Source organism: Blennius ocellaris (genome assembly GCF_963422515.1).
Source record: "Blennius ocellaris genome assembly, chromosome: 21".
Lineage (NCBI taxonomy): Eukaryota > Metazoa > Chordata > Actinopteri > Blenniiformes > Blenniidae > Blennius > Blennius ocellaris.
The window spans coordinates 7,814,530-7,837,864 of NC_137670.1; the positions used below are offsets into that span (position 1 = coordinate 7,814,530).

Genomic DNA, 23,335 nt, shown 5'->3' on the forward strand with positions numbered 1-23,335 from the left:
CATACTCACATCTGCTGGTTTGTACAAAGGCTCTTTGTCACGTTCTTTCTCAGGCTTTGAAGGAATTTTCGTCCAAAAAAGCCAGATAAGGCTTCGAAGGCTAAAGATCAAGAACTTTTGTGGTATTCTCGGGACCGCTTAAGGAAGTTTGTTTAAATTTGGTTCACATGTTTCATCTGACTGGAAGTGATTGGATTTCTCTAGCTAAAGCCAATGAACTGGTTAACGTTGGTGGCCAAAGGTCAATGTCATTGTGACCTTGCATACTTTCATTAACCTGATATTTCTGTTGCTGTTTTCTTCACGTTCAAGCAGACAAATCTCAGTCAGGTTTTGGTGTCCAGGCGTGTGTATGTTTTTGTGTGGTCATTAATGTGGGCCAGTTATCTCTGGTTGTGTCTGCTGTTATGGTGAAGTCAGCCAAGTAAACTGGAGGAGTTGGTATATTTCTGTCACTGTAGGAATCAAGTTTTCACGCAAGTCGCTCACATGAGGTTTTTAGTCTGCTTTTTATATAGTTTTAAATGGTTCTGATTTGCCTAAACTCCTTAAAGGAATTCATTGAAGTGGAACACTCTACATGCCAGGACACAAACTAATCGGTCTTGTTGTGTCTTCTCCAGCCGAGCACGCTGCCTCAGGGCACCGTGAACATGAACCTTTGCTCGGACGTCATTGACGCCGAGCCCAAGACGGGCCAGAAGAACTCTCTCTGCATCATCACTCCCGACCAGGAGTACTTCATCAGAGGCGAGAATAAAGAAATCATCAATGGGTAATTTCTCTTTGGCTTTTTTTTCTTCCTTTTGAACAAATGATTTCAGGTGAATGAACATCTCAAACTTGTTTTGACTGTTATCAGGTGGAGTGAACAACTGATTGTATACCCCCGGACCAACAAACAGAACCAGAAGAAGAAACGCAAAGTAGAGCCTGCGACATCCCAGGTATTGTTCCCACACGCTGAAAGGGGCAGCTGCTTCGTGTTCCATGATCTTCTTGTTTACGTCGTCGCTTGTTCCTCACCCAGGAGCCGGGTCCAGCCAAGGTAGCGGTGACGGGCTCTGGTATCCCCGAAGCGGAGAAGGTTCCAGACTCCAGCTCCATCATCTGGCAGGAGGAACTGAACCAGAGGGAGGCTGAGGGGGCGGCAGTGTGGGCTGCCGCCGACCTGCCTCCCGGATCACCGCTGCCCCCTGCAGGTATGGAGGCTGCCAACCTCCAGTCAGACCAATGAGATTCAAACTGCAAGTCAAATGGTCGTCTTCTTGTTCCCAGCTGATTGCATGTCCGTCGGACAAGGCTCCGACGCAGGCTCGGTCAACGGTGATGAGGTGGACCGTGGCGCCCTAGCGCTGCATGGCTCCACCCCGCATCCCCCCAGCGACCTGCTCTCCCCAACCGGCTCCTGCTCCAGCCTGGGTGGGGTCCCCCGATGCTTGTCCCCGGCCCCCAGCGACCCCTTCCCCTCCGGCAGCTCCTTGCTCTCCAACGGCTCCCACATCAGTGGCTCCGTCAGCTCCCTGGACTCGGACGCCAGCGGCAGCACCGTCACCAGCACGGACAGCCACCCGGCCAACCAGAGGGCCGGCGGCCACGCCTACAGCCACCACGACACGACACGATCCCGGCGGCTGGAGGCCGAGGCCAGGAAGGCGGAGAAGAGGAGTCGGTTCAGGAGTCCCGACAGACAGGAGAGGGAGGCTGTCCTCAGCCCCGAGAGGAGGTGAGCAAACTGTTCCCTTCTAAGCGGAGTGATTCAATAAGCATCGGATCATGAGATGTCCGAATAAAGTGATTTGATTTCAGACAGAAAGCGCCCAAACACAAGGCCAGTATGAGATAATAGCTTTAGTTGAGATCTACAGATCTTCAATAAGTCTGAATCTGTAGACAAAAGATGCTCCCCTCCCTTTTTTGGGTCTTTTGCCTGTTTAGTTCCACCCACCTTGAGGTGAAGACACTGGAGAGGAAGCCTGAACTACTCACCGGTGCCTGACGGTGTTTAGCCAAAGCTGTTATAACTCGCTTCCATGTTGCACCCTGAGAACGATTTGTAAACAAACACTTTTTTGGCGTCCCGACGCGCCTGATCCACGTGGCGAGTTTATGAAAGCAGGTCAGGCTGTTGGCGCAGGGATTGAGTTGCCGCGGCAACGTCCCGCTGGCAGGTTAAAGCGTCCAATTAGCCCTGTGGTTTAACCTGACGCACCTGGTTAGCGCGGGGCTTTCTGGGAATTTCACCTCCTGTGCTACAGACACTGGTCTGGAAATACTTGAGCCGCTGGTTTATCCTTTTAAAGGCATGCGCACGCATGTACACACACACACACACACACACACAGACACAGACACAAAGTCCTGTGACGCAGGAGGCTTTCAGTCTACTTCATATATACATGAGTGAGACATCGGTGGGACGGTGGAGATAAGACTGGATCTGTAGAAAACATCCCTACCACTCATCCTCTCCCGTGTTTTACTTGATAATCTCTCTTTCCTGTCAATCTTTCTAAATCAACAGTATCCTAGTGAGCGCAGACTGTACAAACACACTCCATAATTTCCATTCAGTAATCTGCCTCCTGGCCAGCGCTGCTGTTCACGAGCAGGTCACAGCGTTTCAAACAAGCCCAGTGGGCGAGGGTGGGATATGTAGAGGGGGGGTGGGGGTGGGGGGGGTCATCTTTTTCCTCCCAGAACTGGCTTCCTGCTTCTATTCACATCTCTTTGTCTATGCCGGGAGGAAAAGGAGGAGAGGAAAGTAGTAGGAGTGCCCCATAAACGCACGGCTCTCCCGCTCCACTTCAGCCAGTTCAGGGTTTGGGTTAGTCTGAGGAAGCGGGGATCGCTACAGAACCCCCCCCACCCCCTGAGTCAGATATCCACTTCATTACACAAAAACATTGTCAGATTTACTCGTCAGTCACAAATCACAAGAGTCCCTTGCAGAACAATTTAGTGAGAACTGATCCTTGACTAGTCTCCCTTACACACCCACTGTCTCCTCATTCAGTTAATCCGCAAATACACAAGTAGACTTTTGACGAAATCAAAACCCTGTTTGTGATGTTCACGCTTCTTCAATTCACGGTTCTGCTCTGATGGAACGTGTCCATTTATTAGTGTTTACGAAAACAATGTTTGGATCAGCAGAGATACATTCTTACATGCACTCGATCAGAGATTGGTCAACACATTCTCCCAAAGGGTCACTTGAAGAAATGTCATCAAGCTCTAAAATAGACATCACTGTCAGATTTTCTCTGGGGAACCGGATCGTCACTCTCACTGCTTAAGTGGAAACTCAGTTCAAACCGATTGCTGACACAGACTGTCAGCCGGTAGACAAAAACCTCTCCCTTCACATCATCTAGTGCCAAGTGTCGTTCAAACTAAACATCTGACGAAATCCAGCAGGAACGTTTATGCAACAAGCGAGGGAAACTTGAGGACAAAGTCAAGAAACAAATTCCATCATCGTCAATTCATCCCAATCAGAGATTGTCTTGCCCGTCTGACATCTTTACTTGAGGTTGCTTTGGAAATCCTAGGATTTTTGAATAAGAAAAACAAAAACAAAAAGACAAAAGATGCCTGATATTTGTCGTCCAGCCTCAAACTGTCCCCGTCCTCCTCCCCTTCTCCTTCATTCCCTTTTAAGGACGGCCGCTTTTAGCTGGAAGAGTCCCCAAATAAGGGCAGCATTTAGGCTAAAGTGTAATGTAGTATTTCCCCACTGCCTCTCGCCCCTTTTCCCTCTGCAAGTCAGATTCCTCCGTGACCCGACAAAAGGCCTGTGTGGGAATGTGTCAGGGCGGCCATATCCTGGGCCACGGGAAGGTTGCAAATGGACACTAGTGAGCCTCGGCCGTTCTGGGATCTGTGGTCAGGCACTGGCCGTACCCTGGAGGGGAATCTCCACAGGAAGTGGTCCTTCATTAAAGAGACGTTCCATAATGACGAGGAAGACGGGTCAGTATAGAAGGGACCGAAGCTATTACTGATGAGGCCAACCTCGATTTAGCTGCTTCGGTTCACACGCAGTAAGTCTGTTGTATAAAATTAGCAACATACTCAAAATATATAATCTGAATAAAAAGGCAAAAGTTAAAGAACCAGACTCTTGCGAATCGTGTGTCGAAAACTAAACCCCCGTGGTTCAGACTGTACTTTAGGTGAAACGCTACAATCTGAGATGTTTAGCTGATCGCAAAGAAAAACAAACATCCCGACTGGAGAAGGAAGCCTTTAATAAGAAAAAGCTACCAGCCAATCAGTGGGCTGTTTGGTGTCGTTCAGAAATGGTTGACTGTCATCCAGGTGAAAGGTATTTGCTCAGATTAACACTTGAATCCACAATAAAAATGAAATTGGTCCGTTGCTCAGATCTTGTCTTTCAATCACTCAGTAAGAGAAAGAAGTTGTTGTAAAAAAGAAAAAAAAACACCATGTGGCGTTTTGTGCGTCGCAGTCGCTCCGGTGTTATCGAGAAGCTGGAGGCCTTGGAGCTGGAGAACCAAGAGAAGATGGAGGTGGAGGAGTCCGGGCGGCTCGGAGCCCGGCAGGGGAGGAGCGAGCACAGGCGCTTCCACCGAGAGGTAAGACGCCGCCGCGTGTTTGTGATGGATCTGCTCCAACAGGGACGACATTGTGCGTCCATTTACAATAGACGGAGCGAGACTCTTCCCTCTGTCCCGACTTTGTTTTTGGTTGGAGGTCAGAGGTCGGTTCATTTCCAGTTTTCATCCTGCGGCGGGATCCCCCCCCCCCACGCCATTTCCCACCCACATCCTCTCAAACCAGATCTCAGCAAGACATCAAATCAACACACTCACATTTTTTTTTTCCTTCTGGCCCTAGATCTTTGTCAGTCATGCACACACGAGAACATCTCAAACACATGCTGAGATAATAACACACACATCCACCGTCACACATTTAGCCTCCCGCTAAACGATTCGTTAATCGATTCCTGAGATGCGGTCGCCTCGTCCTCGCCCGCCCAAAGCACAGCAGGTTTCTAACAAAAGCACCTGCCTTGTCTTGTGTGTTTGATCCGTGTGCCTTGTCACGTAGGGCCACGACCTGGGACCGGGGCTGGACTTCCCCTCCACCCGGCCCCCCCTCAGGAGAGCCAAGTCGCTGGACCGGAGGACCACCGAGTCGGTCATGACGGTGAGTTGAAATGCACACGGGAGTCGCATTAACGCTCCAGATGTCGTCACGGAGCTGGAGTGAAACGTACGACACGGTGATATCGTTTCTTTTTGAGCGGCAATCCGGAGGGAAAGGTGGTTTTTAACCTTGCCGACATGTTTCGACCGTCTTCCTCAGAGCGCCATCGAACGTCGCTTCAAAACAAACTGTGATTGTGGTATGAAGTTAAAAACGACAAAAGGAACATAATTTAGCGAAAAGTGTAACAGTTGTTGTTGTTGACTCTTGCTCTGTTTACAATGTGTCCCAAATAGAAAACGGAATTTAAAATTTTGGGTGTCATGACATGATGACAGTGCTCGGTAGTTTTATAGTTAACAGTCACCGGAATAATAATCAAACTTCGTCGTCTGTCCGTACAAATGACTGTTTACTCCCATTGTTACTGTTTATAGCTTATTGTTCGCACGTGTGTGTGGTTTAATTCTGTTTTTTTAAAAGCAACCAAAAGCGCCTACTCGTAGCTCTACATGCTGACGACACCATTTTCAAAGTTTCTACCGTTTTCGTGTAAATGCAAAACTTTTCCAAAACATTGTCGTGCAACCGGGGCTAAAGTTTCAAAGTAATAACATCGAACTCTCACGAAAAGAGTTGTTGACAAAAAAAAAAAAGCTTAAAGACTCCACAAGTGAACCCTTTCACTCCGCGTTACGTAATGTAATAACGTAACTCGATTAGGGTGAAATGTCACCCCCAGACGCCTCTCGCGCTCTCTTTAGGTTTGTAATCATTCCTCGGGAGCCGCGATCAGAACTGCTCCGGAGGAGCCTCGGCCAAACGGAGCCGCTTCAGATTATGCTCAGATTATCCCGACCTCGGCGGTGAAATATTGCGAGGTCGGCGCGTCGGAGGCGCTCTCCGCCAGACAAAGCCCGCCCTTGTTCTGGGCGGCGGGACCCGGGGGTCAGCCGCAGTGCCGGGTCCGGGGCCGACGGGAGGGGGAGGGGTGGCTGGGTTAGGTAACGCAGATCAAAATGTTTTGGGTTGACGTCTTCTAGTACTTTCTGATGGTTTTAATACCGTTATACTTGGGGGTGGGGGGGATAATGCAACTACCTGACATGAAATTATGTCCTCTCAGTGATCTTGTTTAATTTAATTTTTTGACTTATGTATTTATTTCCGATGTTTCTTTGGCGTTGGTGTGGTTGTGATAGAACAAGCCTCCGTCCTCCAGGGGGCCCTGCAGCCCTCTCTTCTCCAGGTTATCGTCGTCCCCATCTATGTGTGTGTTTTGTTTTTTTTTTCTGCACTTCTGTGTGTGTCGGTGGGAAATCAGCAACGGTGTGTGTGTGTGTGTCTTGAGACAATCACAGTTTCACGCTGCTTCCTGTGGTCACCCTTCACTTTGTGTGCTTGCGTCTCTGCCACCGCGTGGATTCACCGCAGGTTACGGCGGCAGTCGTCTGAGCAACGTGTGGCAGAAGTTGACCCCGGCCTGCAATTTCTTTAGTTTTCAAGTTGTTTTTTTCTTCCCACATTTGCCATGATCATAATCCTGAAGTTTAAACGGGTCGGGTCAACTTCTCCCCCCCCCGGCTGAGCGAGCATGTGTCGTCAAACGGCAGCGACGCCGGAGCTGATGTTGTCTTGGAGCTCGGTTGTTTTTGGTGTGAAATCAGCAGAAGACGACGTCCAACTGATCGTGTCGGATTCAGTTATCATCATGCCGAACGCCGCAGGAGCGACGGCGGCGCATGGAGTGTGGCTTTAAATGGATTAAAGACAGAAAAGGACTTTTGAACTGTTCTCTCTTCCCTGCTTGTATAAATCAGACGACTCAAACCTTTTCCCCGTTACGTTATGATGTCAAACTTTTGAATGAGCCGCTTTGACTTGTAACGACGGCGTGGCCCTTTTAAACCCACACCCATTTTCCTGAACAACCTCAATTTCTCCGGGACTGTAACAGAATTCAAGGCGAAAGTTTAGCCGTTTACCGGCAAATTCAATCAGAGAATCTGTTGATTTGACACAGAACGACCCGTCGTTCTGAGGTCCTTTTACACCTTCTTGTCTGTCCTCTTTTTGACTTTTCCATGTCCTTTCGCTTTCTTTCAGCCCGATTTACTGAACTTCAAGAAAGGGTGGATGGTGAAACTGGATGAGCAAGGCCAGGTACTTGCGGACATAAAGTAACATACATGTACAAATACTTTGTGGAGCAGTTGTGAAAAGGTGGTGGGCGTCACCAAAGAGTCGGAGCTCAGATCAGACAGAGCCTTGATGTTCATTTTCAATGGACTGAACAGATTGTATTTAATACTCTTGGAAAAACTTTGCCTCTCCTTGCTTTCGCAGTGGAAGAAGTACTGGTTCGTGTTGACCGACCACAGCCTGAGATACTACAAGGATTCCATAGCAGAGGAGGTAAACTCCTTGAATTGCGCTGAAATCTCCCATCTGCGACGGTGCCGTGTCTCTAAACCTTGTGTGACCTCAGGCCTCGGACCTGGACGGCGAGATCGACCTGTCGACCTGCTACAACGTGACCGAGTACCAGGCCCAACGCAACTACGGCTTCCAGATACATGTGAGCTTCTGTTTTTACTCTTTTTAAAGGCTGTTGAAGCGAGCCATTTAATTACAGATGCCCTAAAAATGAAGCCAGGTAAATGCTTCATTTATACAAAAGTGCAGGAGAATTCTGTCTTTTTTTCCATTGTCGTAAACATCCTCGTCGTATTTCACAAATTTTGTCTTGTTCATTAATTATGTCTGTAATTGTTCTTTCTAACTTGCTGGCTTGACTCCATGCTTGGCAGAGGAATTCTTATTGAACCAGGTGTTTATGCTTGTGTTTAGACCCAGGAAGGAGTTCACACTCTCTCGGCCATGACGGCCGGCATACGCAGGAACTGGATCCAGGCCGTGATGAAGAACGTCAGACCCTCCACCGCACCCGATGTAGCAAGGTACGTTACAAGTCGAGACGTTTTGAATTGCGTTACAACGATTCACTGCTAATAAATGGAAACTGTCGTAAAGCCGATCTTTTGGTTCTTTATAAAGTAACAATTTGCTATTTATTAACCTCCATCAAGCAAAGGCACTAAATTGTGAGATGTTTGTTCAAGCGTTTTTCACCTCCTTGCTCCCCAGCTCGATCGAGGACCACGGGTCCTTCTCGACCCTGGAGGGCCTGGTCAGGCCGGACGTCACGCAGGACTCCCCCTCCTCCGAGGCCTCGTCCGTGGAGAGGGAATCGGGCCCCAAGCCGAGCCGGGCGCGGGAACGCCGGCGCGAGGGCCGCTCCAAGACGTTCGACTGGGCCGAGTTCCGGCCCATCGCCCAGGCGCTGGCCCAGCAGCGGGCGCAGGAGGCCGAGAGCCTCCAGGCGGAGACGGGCGAGCCGGAGCGCAGCCGCAGGCGGGAGGAGCGGCGGAAGAGGTACGAGTCCTCCGCCAACCCGGAGCACAGAGACGGGGGCCGGGTGGAGTGCGACGGCGGCGGGGACTCGGAGGCGCTGGGCCTCGGCGGCTTGGAGAGGCAGCAGAGAGTGGAGGAGGTGATTGAAGAACACTGGCGACAGGTGGAGACGACGCCCATCCGGGAGGAGAGGAGGGTCCCCCTGCCCACCACGGCTCAGTCCAGAGAGACCGCCGAGCTGACGCAACTACTGGAGAACTACAAGCAAGGGGTACGTTCGCCAGAGTGCATATAGAATTTTCATTTTATATCCTGTTGGAAGATGCAAATTTTTTCTTTAATCGGATTTGCTTGAAACTTGACAGTCGCTTATTTCGTTCTCATTTAACAGAAAACTTTTACACTTGATTATTCAAGTGCGAGTGAATGTTCTACCCGGATAACAGTTGTTGTATTTAAATACATTGTTTATGTTACACATGTTGGTGTTGGTGGAGGTTTACAAAGTGGCTCGGTTGATAAATCTGTCACATCTTCATTCTCGTTGATTTTGTCCCAAGAAAAAATTATCGATGCGTAAAAGAAAGTGACGCTTTTTTTCTGCCCCCATCATAGTTTACGTTGAAAAGTTTTATCGAAAAACCATTTTTGACAAAATTTGCTCCTCGAATTGATAAAGAGGAAAAGAAAAAAGGTATTTTAAGGCGAATGTGCTCGGTTCTTACGTTGGACGATACTCAGGCTCCGTTCACGTGAATGACCTGCACGTACAGATGTCAAAACAAATCTTTTTGGCTTGAAACTTTGTTGCGTCGAGACGAATAGAACCTATAGACGCTTTAAGACATTCCTTGAAAAAAAGAGTTGCATATGAACCTTTTATTAAGTCAAATTCCAGAGTCTTATCAATCAGGAGTCTAAATTTTAAATCTGGACGATGAACCGTCTCTCCTCCTGCAGATCGAGGACCTGAAGGCGCAGTTGGAGAGCTGCCACCAGCAGCTACTCGACTCCAACAAGCACAAGCAGGAGCTGGAGCTTCAGCTGAGGACGGCTCTGGAGCGGGAGCATGACGTCCGGACCGGGTACATCTCGCCGGTGAGTCGCTGCGCCGGCAGAGGCTTCGGGACCGGCCGCCCCGCCGGCCCCTCCGGCCCTCCGGCCCTCAGCCCAGTCTCATTCCTTCTCTCTCATGTCGTAACACCTTTCGCTGCATGTCGGATTTTTACCGCGAGGAAACATCCAACCAAACTGACCTGGAAAGCAACAAAGTGGCTACAGATTCTTTTGCATGAGTTCATTGCATGTGAAGAAACATTGAGATCCTTTTTACTACGTCGACTTCTACTAGTTAATCCTCTCTGTCTGTGTCCGAGATCTGTATGTGGACTCGTGCTCGCAGCAGTACGGTGCAACGCATCCGTCAAAGAGCGCTGGCTTTATTAAGCCGCTTCAATTTGATGGGCTTAGACGTTATTATCGCTGATCCTGCACAGAAACATGAGAGGCCACTAAATTGTATAAAGATGCATTTCTAAAAAAATGTGAAAATCAATCAAAAGTAAATTGTCAGCTATTTCTACATAGAAAAAAGTTTTCTAAATTATAACATTGCACTCTTTAGTTAAAAAAAGTAAATTTTTAATTGTTGTTTGAGATATTTTGGATTTTCATGGTTGAAGTTAAAAACATTTTTTTTTATAAAGGCTTCAAATATTCTCAGTTGTATATTAATTAATTAATATATAGATATTTCACTGTTCCAATCAAATAATGGAAGACATAGAATCTGGACAAAGAAACAAAACATTTTTTTTTCTTACAAACCTAATATGATAATATTCCATCATCCTCATAAAAACACTACTTTTTACCAAATGTTAATTTTTGCATCTTTGAAAAGTTTTATTTTTTCACATGTTTCAGGTTCATTTCTTCCCATAATATTCACTTTCCTTGTTAAACCGTCACTCTTTGGCATATTTATTTATTTATTTTTATTTATGTTTTATCATTTTTAACTGTTAAAATTGGAGTGAGACCATCCCTTGTAGTTGACTCTTTAGCTTGACGTGTAATATTAATAACAATCTTCTTGGCCTGAATTCTAATGAGCTGCATGGACATCCGATCTTCCTCTTCTATTAACTGCTGTACAAACCATTCATTTAATTTTTTGAATACTGTATGTAAATGTGACGTGACCAGAAGGTGAGATGAATAACTCTGCTTGTGTGTTGATGTGTGGATGGATTTACCAATGTGAAAATGCTGATGTTCTATATTAGGATAGAAGAAGGGCCATGTTATTGCTCTTCTGTCTTGCTTTTTGGAGAAAATGAGCAAAAATGGAAGAGCTACTCTGAGGTTGGGAAATGCGCGTAGATGGCTCTCAGGAAACCAAAACGATATGGTTTTGTGTAACGAGTTTAAGAAATGGGTTTGTAGGACTTTGTATGCCTTCTATCCTTGAGTAAACCATCGAGCTGACACTAATAATGCATTACTGACCACATGAAATAACCTTTAACCGTTTAATGTGCATGCCCTGTTGTGATTAACTAACCTTGCCCATTTAATCTTTTCTCTTTCGATACACTCCATTAAACTCGAGAAGAATTTTTAAGTTTGTGTTTGAATCTATGTCACTTTGCAATGCTAATAGTAATTTCACTTATTTCTGTAAATTGGAGGGAAATGATTGGTAGTTAACCCTGAGAACTATTAGCAAGCTTCATGTCTCCCCTACTGTGTGTTAACCAACGTGTCTGGTCCCCTTTTCCAAGCTGGAGCACCCATTGGGTCTGGAGGCCGATGTGGCGCCCCAGACGAAGAGGCCCGAACTGGTTAGTTCTCAAGCGCAGAGTTTAACAAAGAAGTACCAGGAGACCAAAGAGCTCCTGAAGCTGCAAGAGCTGAAAAAGCGCAATATGCAGGCACAGCTTGGCCTCTCGCTTTCTCACCTCACCAACAAGGACCCTTACTTTCCTGAACCCCAAAAAACTGCCCCTCTGGAGGGTCCAGCCCCAGAACCTGTCCAAAAAACAGTTACTTTCTTATTGGAGGACAGCGCCTTGGCCATTCAAGAGCTGGAAGACCTGATAACGGGTAAACCTCTCACCCTGAAGGAGCTGACAAAAGTGTTAAAATTCCATAGTTGCATTCAAGAATCGCCGGAAAAGATTGAACTTCACAAGCTCTTGGAGACCTGGAAATACCAGCAGGAAATAGAAAATGAAACGATAAGAAAATGTTTAGCTAAAGCAGGAGAGAGCATCATCGAATATGAAGCACGTCTCGCAAGCATGGAGGACATGATGGATCAAGTCCAGAAGCAAAGTCTTAAAAGCCCCTACGGTCCTCTGTTTAAAATGGAGAGTCATTCAGAGGTAAATGACGTGACTGTTGGGATACTCTCTCAGCGGATAGAACTTTTATTGAGCGAGAACGAAGCGCTGAAACAACGGTGTCAGGAGATCATGAACCAGCTGACGGAGGCCGACCGCGAAATCGACCGGCTGAAAGCAGAACTCGTCGGGCAGCAAGGCGGCAAGCAGCATCATCTCGCCGTGGACGAGCTCAAAAGACTGAAGGCTGAGCTGGCTGAAAACCAAGCCAACGCCATCGACAGGGAGTATTACGAGAGGGAGCTGAATGAAAAGTCCATGAGGCTCCACGAAGCTCTGGTTACCTTGGAGGAGCTCGGCAGTACCCTGAAAGACACCGAGAAGAAGCTTCAGCTGAAAGACGCCACGCTCAAGGGCCTGGGCTTCCACGAATACGAAGACGAGGAAAAGCAGCCAGAGTTCAATGAAATCTTTCAGGCATCGCAAGCAAAGTTAGCCGAGATGGAGGCGAGGCTTCAGTCTTCAGAGCAGTGCCGTCTGGAAGTCGAAGCTAGGAACCGCGAACTCGTCGCACAAAACCAGGAACTTGAGAAAGTCAGTAGAGAGAAGCTAGCGGAGGCAGAAAACGAACTAAGGATGCTACGGGAGAAGTTAGAAATCAAGACAAATAGAGACGAAGACAACGTTGAGTGTGTTGAGGCAACAGAGAAGCAAGTTGATGAGAAGGGACACTTGAAGCAAGTAGTACAAGAGTTTGAGATGAGGTCTGAGGCGATCGGACAGGTCGTAGATATGTTAGCAAAGGTAGACGTTAACGTGGAGAAAATGCTCTGTGATTTAAGAAGCACTTTATTTGGTTCTTTGACAGAAGAACCCCTTGGCATCAGTGGCCAAGAAATTAGTTTGTTGTCGGAGGGAGAGTTCTGGACTCTGCTTCTGGGCCTCGCTGAAGCAAACGACCATGAAAGCAGGCACAGCTGTGAGAGGGAGGTGGCAGAGCAGATGATGGCACAGAAAAGCTTGATGTTCTTGATAAACAAGATTTGCCCACCGGCTGAAGCCGAGAACGAGGAACTGGCAGGTTTCGCCTCGCTGTACAGCTGGCTTGACGATGAAACGAACGCTGTAATTCTGAAGCAGCTAATTGGGAGCTTGGAGACAAAGATGCACAGTTGGAAACTGGTTGCCTCAAGGTTGTCGCAAGACCAGGATGACAAACTGCTCGCCTTGGCTCTCGCCAGTTCTGATCTCGGTAGAAAACAGAGAAATTCTTCAAAGTATCTGCTTGATTCCCTGAAAGAAGCCTTCGCATTGTATATGATCATACGATTTAATGTCCAGCATGAAAAGGAAATGAAGCCAAATCAGATGCCAGACCAAGTCGGTAGCTCGGATTGTCCAAATTGTCCTAAATTAAGAGAAGTTGCCAGCAGTCTTGAGTCTAAAGTGACAGAACTTCTGAATCAACTGAATTCAATCCAGGTCAAAAGTGATCCCTTAGATGAAGGGGGTCAAGCTTTTGAGCTCCATGACATGGAAGGCAGGCACAGAAAAGAGCTGCAAGATGTGAAAGATGGCCATGAGCTGGAAGTTGAAAAGTTGAGACGGGAAATGGCAAAATCCGGCGAGACACTCCGGCGCTGCTCAGAAGAAAATGTGAAAGAGATCAACTTGCTGACCAGCCGCATGGAGAACCTGAAGAGGAACCACGAGGCGGACAGGGCAAACCTCGTGGAGAGATTCGATCGGGAAATGGAAGAGTTGAGAAGCATGATGAGTCCCGAAGCTCCCAGCAAGAACGCCGCAGAGGACGACTCGCCGTCGGGTGGCGCCGCGGCCCAAACGTCGACCCTGAGGGAGCGCATCCAAGAGCTGGTGACCCAAGTCTCCGTTATGACGGAAGAGATGAGGCGGCGCGAAGAGCAGGGCGACGCAACCACGCTCCGGCGGAAATACGAGAAAGACCTGGAGAACCTGAAGGTGGAAGCGCTCCTTGTCCTTGTCGTCCTCCATCTGTGATGCCTTGTTTTCCTTTGTGGCATTCCCAGACCCCCCCCCCTCCCTTTTCCGCCACCCAAAGTCTACCCCCCTCCCTAACCTCGCTCACCTTTCCCTCTCTCGCTCCTCGGTCCGTAAACCACCTTCTCCTCTTTGTTGCATGGAAACTAACCTTGTGTAGGTCGATGTGATCAGTGACGCTGCTCTAGCTGTGAAAGGAGGAACCCATTTTGTTGGAGTTATGTCAGTAAATTGAATTTTTTTTTTATTACCAATGATGAACATTCATGAAAAGTTCTTGGCCTCTGTAAGATTACATCATCCCGCAATCCTATGAAATGAGTTCCTCTGTTGGTAGATCAATGTGCTTACTAATCTCAACTTGTCGCATTGAAAGTGTCGAGCAAGGAATCGATGCTTTGCAACTTTTTTGGGGAAACTTTTTAGCGTCAAGAATTGAAACGGCCTTAATTTCATTTCGGTAGCGAAAGAATTCAGTCGACTCTTGATCTTCCGTCATTATATTCAGTTTGCACTAACCGTTTAATGCTCTCCTAAACAAAGTTATCCTAACTCAGTCTACTTGCTAACTTTTTCTTGAGTTTTCAGTCGCATGCCATCGCCGTCAGCCGTTAACTGTTGAACCTCAGAATGAATCGATACGTCTTCATTAGCCTTCACCCAGCAGAGGTTGGACAGTTGACCAGTATAACACACAAAACCCCCAACGTGCCACCCGCTGTTAAACTTCAACCGGTCAATGTCGAGGGAGCAACGGGATGTTGCCATAGTTACGTGAACATACATGCATGTGCATGCCGAGTGCGGCTAATTATTTACTGGGCTGCTTTCAAGCAGGCACACGGTCAACAGTTGCTACAAACTGCATGCAACCAATTGCCGATACATAATGTTGGACAATGGAATCCAATAACCACCAGGTTTACTGGACCATGCAAAGGTCTTAGGCTGGTGGGGGATGGGGCCTCAAAGAGCGCTAACATAGTTGTTTATGTTCGGTTAATTCGGATTGCAAAGTAAATTACATTGCACAGGTCTGAAGCTTTAACGCAGTACTGTTTATTTAGACGTGCATGGGACAGTGAACATATCCATTTATGTCTGTGTGGAACAACCCCACTGTGTAAAGGCCTCAACATGTTGACCAAAGCAACAGTGGCTGAATGATTTTCTACCGGTAAGAAATCAGGGAAGAGTTCGGAAAGCACTCGTGATGAAGCGTTTCTTTGTCCGGCTTGATGCCTTTGCATTTAGTTTTCTTTTGTTTTCAACCAAGCAGATCATTTTAAGTGGTTTCTCCCCGACGGCACGAGCGAGAGGAATTTAATTCAAAGGACGCAGCAAAAGAATGTCTATCATGATCGAGCGTGGACCATTTACCGAAACTAACTAATGAAAGCCGTGGACTTTTGAAAGTTTCAAATTAAACCAAAGTTCCTCTTTGACGTACATTTTCTCATAACCTCCGCAAAGTAAATATCTCCGAGGCAGAACAAAACAAGAGGGATGTGGAAAATTGTGTCTGGTTGTTTAGAACAGCCGGCCCCTTTGTGGTTTGATTGAACTTCGAAATTAGAAGTGGATATTTTTAGCAGTTCTTGTCAGAACCCGCTTTATGTTGGCCTTGTCTGGTCAGTACTTTTATTACTTCCCTTAGTTTTGCAGTGTTGAATCCCAAACCCCTCTGTTCTCGATGATGATGTAAACATAAGTTAGACTTGTAGTTTTGAAGAAACCAACTCATCTAGGCTGTGCGGATTAATACACATTGAGTCTTCTGGTTAGTCGCTCCAGGATCTCACAGCCTTTTATTGTAATGGTGCAACAAACTGCAGGCGAAATGAGATTCTGTAATATTTTCTTGGAAACTTTGGAAAACCCACACCATGAGGTGTTGAGTTCAAATATACACATGAAACTCCTCCAAGACGCAGCAAAGTGTTTCCAACTGAGTTTACTCATGTAGTTTCCCCCAAAATCTGTAAAACATTTGATACATTAAAAAGCAAACAAGGATTTAAACTGAGAAAAGCATCAAGGTAGTTTGGATGTTTTACTTCTTTTGTTGATAAAATATTCTAGTGGTGCTTTTAAGAGCACTCTCTGAAATTTACCGTATTTTCCTATAATCAGAAGTGTCTGATATTCTGTAATATACATGTTTGACCACTAGATGTCACTGTATAACAACAAACTACTGCTACAGTAAAACCTCCATTACGACCGTATCTAAAGAAACTGAAATGTGACTTATAGTCTGGAAAATACGGTTCATTATTTATGATCAGTGGCTTTTCAGATGTATGGCAGGATTTCTTATAGGTGAAAAATGTTTCTTACTTCTGTAATGACGAAGAAACCGTTTAGCGGAAGCATTGGAACGTTTTGGCCTGAAAATATATTGTCAGCGACACGCCACTCCGAAAGATCTTGAGCCAACCTTTCGATCTCATGCCAGTCTGATGCAGTTCCTGTTCCACTCTTCAGTTACGCACAAAATGCAATCATGTCGACAACGTTGTGAATTTGAAAGTCTTATATGACCAACAACTGGATATTTGCTGAAAAGGATTAGTAGCAGTGTTGGTTCAGCGCTCACGGTCACGATCGCAGTTGTTGGTAGTGGAATTGCCTCACAGCCAACTTTGTTTGTGGTCCTTCCTCTCACCATGGCCTAGTATATACCCCCCCCCCCCACACCCCCCGCACAAAAGCCTCCAACCTGACACGCTTCCTAACGGAGCGGCTGATCGCTCTGATGTCAGAGCAGGAAGTTTACATTTGCTCGGCGGGGACGGCTGGTGGGGTTAGAGGGGCGCGGCGGTCGGTTCCTGGGTCTGTGCGCTCTCGCTCTCGCTCTCTCTCTCATGGGGAGGCGGTTTATTATCCTTATGAAAACACGCCGGGCCGCCGTTTTTTTTTTTTTTTTCCCATGTGCGGCTGGGAGTCGGGTCGCGGCCGTCAGCCGAGAGCTCAGATTAGCGGCGATGAATAGAGGGCGGAAGTGGGGTTGGGTTTTTGTGTGGGGGGGGCAATTGGGCTAGAGCCATTTGAAATCCCTTTCCAGTGAAAACTTGCAGAGATGAGCGGCTTCTGTCTGGTTTGGTTCAGATGAAAATGCCTTTCGAAATGCCCAAAATACTTTCACTCTCACAGTTTGTTCAATACTTAGATTCTTTTTTCCTGCAATCCACCAGGTATTCTGGTGGTATTAAAGCCCTGGGGGTGGGGGCTTAATTTTGCAAATCAAACAAGCCCATAATTTTTGCTGCGGGCAAGAAACGCAAGCTCCCGTTTCTACCTCCCGTCCCTCGCCGTCTCCAGTGTATTGTGTCCTTCCTTTTCCCTCCTGATAACCCTCGTCGTACTCACACAGGCTCCAGTCGCTCGTGGCTGACCGCTTGCAAGTCGTTTGCTAGAGATAAACACTCCGCTGCTGTGTGTCGCGTGATTAAAGGCTGTGTGGCCCAGAGCTCCCGATTTAAGGAGGAAACCTCTGGGTCGGTGCTCGGTGGGGGTGACGCCGTCCACTCAAACCGCCCTCGTCCTTTTGTCAAAGGCCACCTGCGAGAGGGGCTTCGCCGCCATGGAGGAGTCCCACCAGAAGGTGATCGACGAGCTGCAGAGGAAACACCAGAGGGAGCTGGAGAACCTGCATGAGGAGAAGGAGAGGCTGCTGGCGGAGGAGACGGCGGCCACCATCGCAGGTAAGCGCTCGGCGGAGGAAATCCCATGGTGGTTTTTTTTATGGATTCAAAAGTCCCAGAAGACTGAACGGATTCCATCATTGTCTCAGCAATCGAGGCGATGAAGAACGCCCACCGGTCGGAGCTGGAGAAGGAGCTGGACAAGGCCCGCAAGGCCAACAACAGCGTGGAGAACGCAGACGTGGAGGAGATCCGCAGGCAGCACGAGTAAGGCCTTCGACGCCACGCCGTCGGTTTTATTCGAGACTTTAGCATTCCCGAGCGATCCGTTGTGGAAAACGACAGTCATCAGAATACGACAAAGATCGTATTGAATGAGTGGGACGTCTATCGGTTTTCGATGATTGGAAGGGTCGCACCTTTTTTCTGTGGCCGACTCGGCTCATTTTTATTCATCCCAACCAGGAAAAATTCAATCTAAAATATTCATGTCACAAAGACCACAAGGGAACAAGGCGGCTCATCATTTCCCGCCACAAAGCTCCCGAGACTCTGCAGCCTGATTCCTGAGGGAATGGCTTCACTTCATAGTTTGCACACATGCACACACAAAAAAATAGTCTCGGCCTGAGGAAATGGAGATAAGCTCATACAAAAGGATGCGATCCTGTTGGGGAAACTATTCCCTGAGCTTTATAGACCATCTGCTTCCCCCACGGTGAATCACTCTGTCTGCTGGACCCCAATTAGTTTGTCTTTCACACAAATGTTCAAACAGTTTTATTAAGACTTTGGTTTGACCCTTCTTTAGGAAACCTCTAGGCTAATCTTTAGGTGATGCAGCATTCACTGCCAATCTAGACATTCGAAATGTTTAGTTTTGATCCGTTTCAACCGAGACGGAGCTTCTCAGAAAAGTTCCACTTTGGGAGCAGTTTTTCGAAAAGTTTTCCACCGAGTCAAAATCCACCGTGATGGAGCAGTATTTAAAAAGAAGCTCCATTTATGTGATTATAACGATGTGCTTTAGTGAAAGCGCAGAAATTTGCATGTCAAACGGCAGCCGTTGCCGTCTGACTCGTCTCCGCTGAGATTGAAGGTTGACTGTTGCAGCGCAGGTGTTTCTCCCGGCAGGCCGAGACTTGCCTCCCGGTACTGCTCGTCCTGTGCTCACCCGTCTGTCTGCAAGACGTCACCCGACGTGTGTGTGTGTGTGTGTGGCAGTGCAGGCGCTGACAGTAAATCACGCGGAGTTTCATTAAAGCGAAGGGACGTCTTCATCTTCTGCGGGAATAATTAATAAACGGCTTCTCAGGCGTTCTTTGGCAACCGATCCGTCGCCAATCCAGAACCTTTTTTTTTTTTTTTTTTTTATTTGTTCTTCCTCTCAGCGGTGTTTGTGTTTCCAGGGAGGAGCTGTGTTCCTTCCAGCGGGAGATCGAGGTGCTGTCGGAGCAGTATTCCCAGAAGTGCCTGGAGAACGCCCACCTGGCCCAGGCGCTGGAGGCCGAGAGGCAGGCCCTCCGGCAGTGTCAGAGAGAGAACCAGGAGCTCAACGCACACAACCAGGTACACGCCTCGCCCTCGCCTCAATGGGCAAAAACACGCCGAGCTCCATCTTCAGCCGCAATGTTTTTTTCAGGAGCTGAATAATCGCCTGGCAGCAGAAATCACCAAGATGCGATCGATGACGTCCGAAGACGGAACGTTGGACACGACGATACAGGGGAAGGAGCTCTACGAGTTCGAGGTGAGGCGCAAAGTCATTGTTCGGTCTTCGGGTCTCGGAATTTGTTTCTTGCAACAGTGTGAGCGATCTGCAGGCATTTAGTGGGTTCGTCTGTTCCTCCGCCTCGTTTTCAGGTGATGCTGCGGGTGAAGGAGTCCGAGGTCCAGTACCTGAAACAGGAGATCAACTCCCTCAAAGACGAGCTGCAGGCTGCCCAAAGAGTAAACTCCTCTTCTTATTGTTTACACAATGTTTTCAAGGGTGACGAGGAAAACTTCCGTTGCAATTTGCTCTATCTTGATAACAAAACGCAACTTTCGGGAAAACGCTCTGGTTGCGTGTAAATGGGGAACTTTTCTGAAACGGAAACCCCCAAAAAACCTGCGTTTTTACCTGGAACATAACGCAAATGTTGCTTCTTCTCATTGTTGGACCTCGTTTACATGAAACGGCATCTTCTTTGCGTTATTATTCCAGACGATTTTCACTTGCAGACGGAAGAGACAGACACTGTTTTTCACTGTTTCACTCTCAAATCCTCGTCTTTTAAAGCAAACGGCCGAAACGTTTCCCGTTTTCACTTCAGACTTGGCTGTGTAAACAAGTCTTTAGTTACTTTTAGTTTTGTATTGATCGGGTTTTAGATACAATGCAGTTTAAGGCTCCTGGCAAGATGATGAGCCTGGTGTCAAATTACAACTCAAAGCTGCTTGAATATATTTAATCTGTCGTCCTCGTGCAGAATCTGCTTAATCTTGGAATAGGAGTCGAAGCATTGTGCGTCACCGCTTCTGGAAAAGATTAGGTTTCCACTACAAGTAACACGCGTGTGTAATTTGACACCAGCCTCATTGTCCGAGAGAGAGGGAGAGAACTCGATGAGTTCAGCTGAACGCAAGCGGTGACTCTTTTGCCTGCGTTTCCAGGACAAGAAATATGCAACGGACAAGTACAAGGACATCTACACGGAGCTGAGCATCGTGAAGGCCAAAGCGGAGCGGGACCTGGGCCGGCTCCGGGACCAGCTGCAGCTAGCCCACGAGGCGCTGGGCGAGCCGTCGCCGGAGGAGGTGGAGCGAGGAGGATACGGTACCGACGCCACGGGGAGGGGGGCACACGCTCGCTTCAAGGTCGCACTCTCCTCCCGCTTTGACCCTGACGCCTTTGCTTTTCTTCCACCCCCCCCGCAAACAGACATCATGAAGTCCAAAAGCAACCCCGACATCCTGAAGATGGCGGCCGCCGCAGCCAAACGCTCGGAGCGCACCATGCGGTCCAAGGTGGGTTGTTCAAGGTGGATTCAGAGCTGGAACGACGCTTCATCCCACTGTGGTGTGAATGCAGGGACCCTCATTCCAACTGTTCAGTCGCATAACAAGCAAAAGTCGCCTCAGTTACCTCCCAACACACACGCACTCAACAAAAAAAACATAAAAAAAGCAAATGGTTTGCTGCCATCTACTGGTCGCCAGCGGCATTGCATGCAGCAGCATGCCCGCCCCACCACATCCATGTTGTGAGCCCATGAGAAGCTGCGTGGCGTGTTTTTGCGAGTGAGTCTAACACACACACTCCTGCCTGGTGTGTCGCTGTTCTCTCTGTCCCTCCTTCTGTCCTCAGTCTGTGAGTCGGGACATGCCCTGGGACAGTTAGGGGCCGCTCAGGACCCGTAGGCCTCCCTACCCCCCTTCTCCTTTAGGTAACGCAAAAACCACCGAGCCCTCCTCTGAAGAGCAGCACATACACACACACACACACACACACACACACACACACATGGTGGTGTGAAGCTGGGATTCATTCTGTTACTAACCGGAGCGTCTTTTCAACACTGTTAAACTCTAATCTGTTTCAAATGTTTGCACTTTTTCTCGTCGGTCTTTGATGAAGTCGGGCAGTTAAGTGAAGAATCAATAGACTCAAGTCCTCATACAGATGTGTGTGTATAAATCTACATACCCAAATCTAAATGTTCTGATCTTTTCATAGTGAGTGTCTGAAAAACATGTAGATCACTGTTGTCCATCAAAGACACATTTTGTCTTTATATATTCATTAACAATCAACATATTGTTATCTGTAAGTGAAAACACTTTCTTAATGACTAAATCACATGAATCTTTAGTAGTTTTAATGATCTCCTTATAGTCGTTTTTGTTTTGAGGATTTTGTGAATGTGTATTTATACACACATGCTCTTACATACACAGAAGTACTTTTCATGTTTCACACATGCATATAAATAGATGGAAAGATGTTATAGAAATCTTCACCACTTAAATGAGTGGTTATAAACTCAAACTTTGTTTTATTTATATATATATATATATATATATATATATATGTGTGTGAGTGTTAACTGGAAGAGAAACTTTTACTAAAACATTGTTAATCTTTTCCATTTGTTATACAATAACTGCATACACATTTCAAAATGAAATAGTCTTTATATTTATATATAAATGTCGTCTATCATTCTTTTAAGATAATAAATATGTATTTGTTTACTTTTTCCATCTTAAAATATAGCTATACAAATCAAAACAAATCTTTTCAGTTATTAGTAGTGATATGCAAATATATTTATACTACATATACTAACATTGTGTGTCTATAGACAGTGTTTCTAATGCAGTGTTAATCTTTATCACATGTTGAGTTTATATATTTAATTAAAAATCCAAGCGATAAATCTAAACTAGTCTTTATTTGATCTCTTTTTCCAGGTTGTTTTGTTTTTGTTTTTGATGAGCTGCAGAAGTTTTTGGTGTGTTTATGTTTACATAAATACCGTGTTGTGATGTGTGTGTGTGTGTGTGTGTGTGTGCTGCAGAGTCTGAAGGAAGGTCTGACGGCAGAGCAGAGGCTCCACCTCTTCGACAACAAGGACGCCAAGGAGTTCTGACGACCGCCGCCGGCTGCATGTGTAGAAGCCCACGTATATTTTAGCTCGACTTATTTAGTTCCACCACACTGGTCACCACACACACGGATCATTTAAGAGTTTAAAAAAAAAACAAAAAAAGGAAAAAAAAACAACAATCTTGCTATGAAGTTTGATGTGTAGACTCTGCATTCCCGTGCACTTCAGTTAACTGTGACTTTTTTTGTGTGAGTGTGTGTGTGCGTGTGTTCTTACTGTAAATACTGTTTTTAAATGTCCCGCATACACTAAAACTCTGACTGTGTAAGCTACTGTTTTAACTCTCCAGACTGTTGCCATGGCGACCGCCGCCGCCTGCCACTCGTCTGCGTTACCATAGGAACCGCAACATTCCAGAACAGCTCAAAAGCAGCTTCAAAAGAAAAAAAACATGTTGATCGGCAAAAGAAAAAGTAAAAAAAAAACGATGAGAAACGACCTGTGGAAAGGCTGAACGCACCTGGACGGGATTCACTGACTATAATATATATTATAAATATAGAAACTCGTCATCATCGGTCCGGCTGCACTCGAGTCCCCCGGACTCGCTTTTTGTTTCTAGTCTCGTTCATTTTCAGTCCCTTTGTATTTATTGAAATGGCTGGGATTTTTTTTTTTTTTCTTTCACATTCCCACTCATCTGTACTCTATTATTGTAAATATAAAGCAAATATACACCAACTGACAACAGGTTTATTAGCAATAAATATTTTTGCACCCTTCGTATGGTTTTTTCTTCTTTTCACTTTCCGAGGCACGAAAAGTCCACCGAAGGTTGAAGTTGTTGTCTTATGGATTTGTGTTTGTGTTGTCGGGGTTGAATCTTGAAGAGAAAATGTTCAAATGTTGAGCACATTTGCAGTTTTGATTTCATTGAGGGGAGAAAAGAAAAGTTGGTGCTCCTGATTGATGCTTCTATTCTTTAAAGTTCCCATATTACTGGGACTGTATGAGTCGTATTGAATCACAATTTGTTGACAAGATTATATAACCTTTTCCATAAATACTGTGACATGAATCCAAAATGGGCACAAATCAAGATATAGACTGGAACATATTTAGAACTGTTCAGTTTATC

General features: G+C 46.6%; 1 protein-coding gene across 4 annotated transcripts in view; it reads left to right on the top strand.

Annotated features, from left to right (window-relative positions):
* LOC308145406 (myosin phosphatase Rho interacting protein) overlaps window positions 1-22,979 on the top strand; it is a 38,477-nt gene extending 15,498 nt beyond the window's left edge. The window contains exons 4-25 of one of the 4 annotated variants that reach the window (XM_080516828.1): window positions 624-775; window positions 863-947; window positions 1,031-1,202; window positions 1,279-1,726; window positions 4,475-4,601; window positions 5,080-5,178; window positions 7,285-7,341; window positions 7,525-7,593; window positions 7,667-7,756; window positions 8,029-8,138; window positions 8,326-8,863; window positions 9,553-9,690; window positions 11,379-13,919; window positions 17,518-17,665; window positions 17,755-17,872; window positions 19,015-19,174; window positions 19,248-19,355; window positions 19,469-19,555; window positions 20,261-20,423; window positions 20,529-20,614; window positions 20,955-21,033; window positions 22,168-22,979. In XM_080516828.1, coding sequence (XP_080372954.1) covers window positions 624-775; window positions 863-947; window positions 1,031-1,202; window positions 1,279-1,726; window positions 4,475-4,601; window positions 5,080-5,178; window positions 7,285-7,341; window positions 7,525-7,593; window positions 7,667-7,756; window positions 8,029-8,138; window positions 8,326-8,863; window positions 9,553-9,690; window positions 11,379-13,919; window positions 17,518-17,665; window positions 17,755-17,872; window positions 19,015-19,174; window positions 19,248-19,355; window positions 19,469-19,555; window positions 20,261-20,423; window positions 20,529-20,614; window positions 20,955-20,987 — 5,529 coding nt within the window. In that variant the 3' untranslated portion in view covers window positions 20,988-21,033; window positions 22,168-22,979. The remainder of the gene's footprint in view (window positions 1-623; window positions 776-862; window positions 948-1,030; window positions 1,203-1,278; window positions 1,727-4,474; window positions 4,602-5,079; window positions 5,179-7,284; window positions 7,342-7,524; window positions 7,594-7,666; window positions 7,757-8,028; window positions 8,139-8,325; window positions 8,864-9,552; window positions 9,691-11,378; window positions 13,920-17,517; window positions 17,666-17,754; window positions 17,873-19,014; window positions 19,175-19,247; window positions 19,356-19,468; window positions 19,556-20,260; window positions 20,424-20,528; window positions 20,615-20,954; window positions 21,034-22,167) is intronic. The other 3 variants (XM_080516827.1, XM_080516829.1, XM_080516830.1) reach the window with 3 other exon arrangements.
* The last annotated feature ends 356 nt before the right edge of the window (window positions 22,980-23,335 follow it).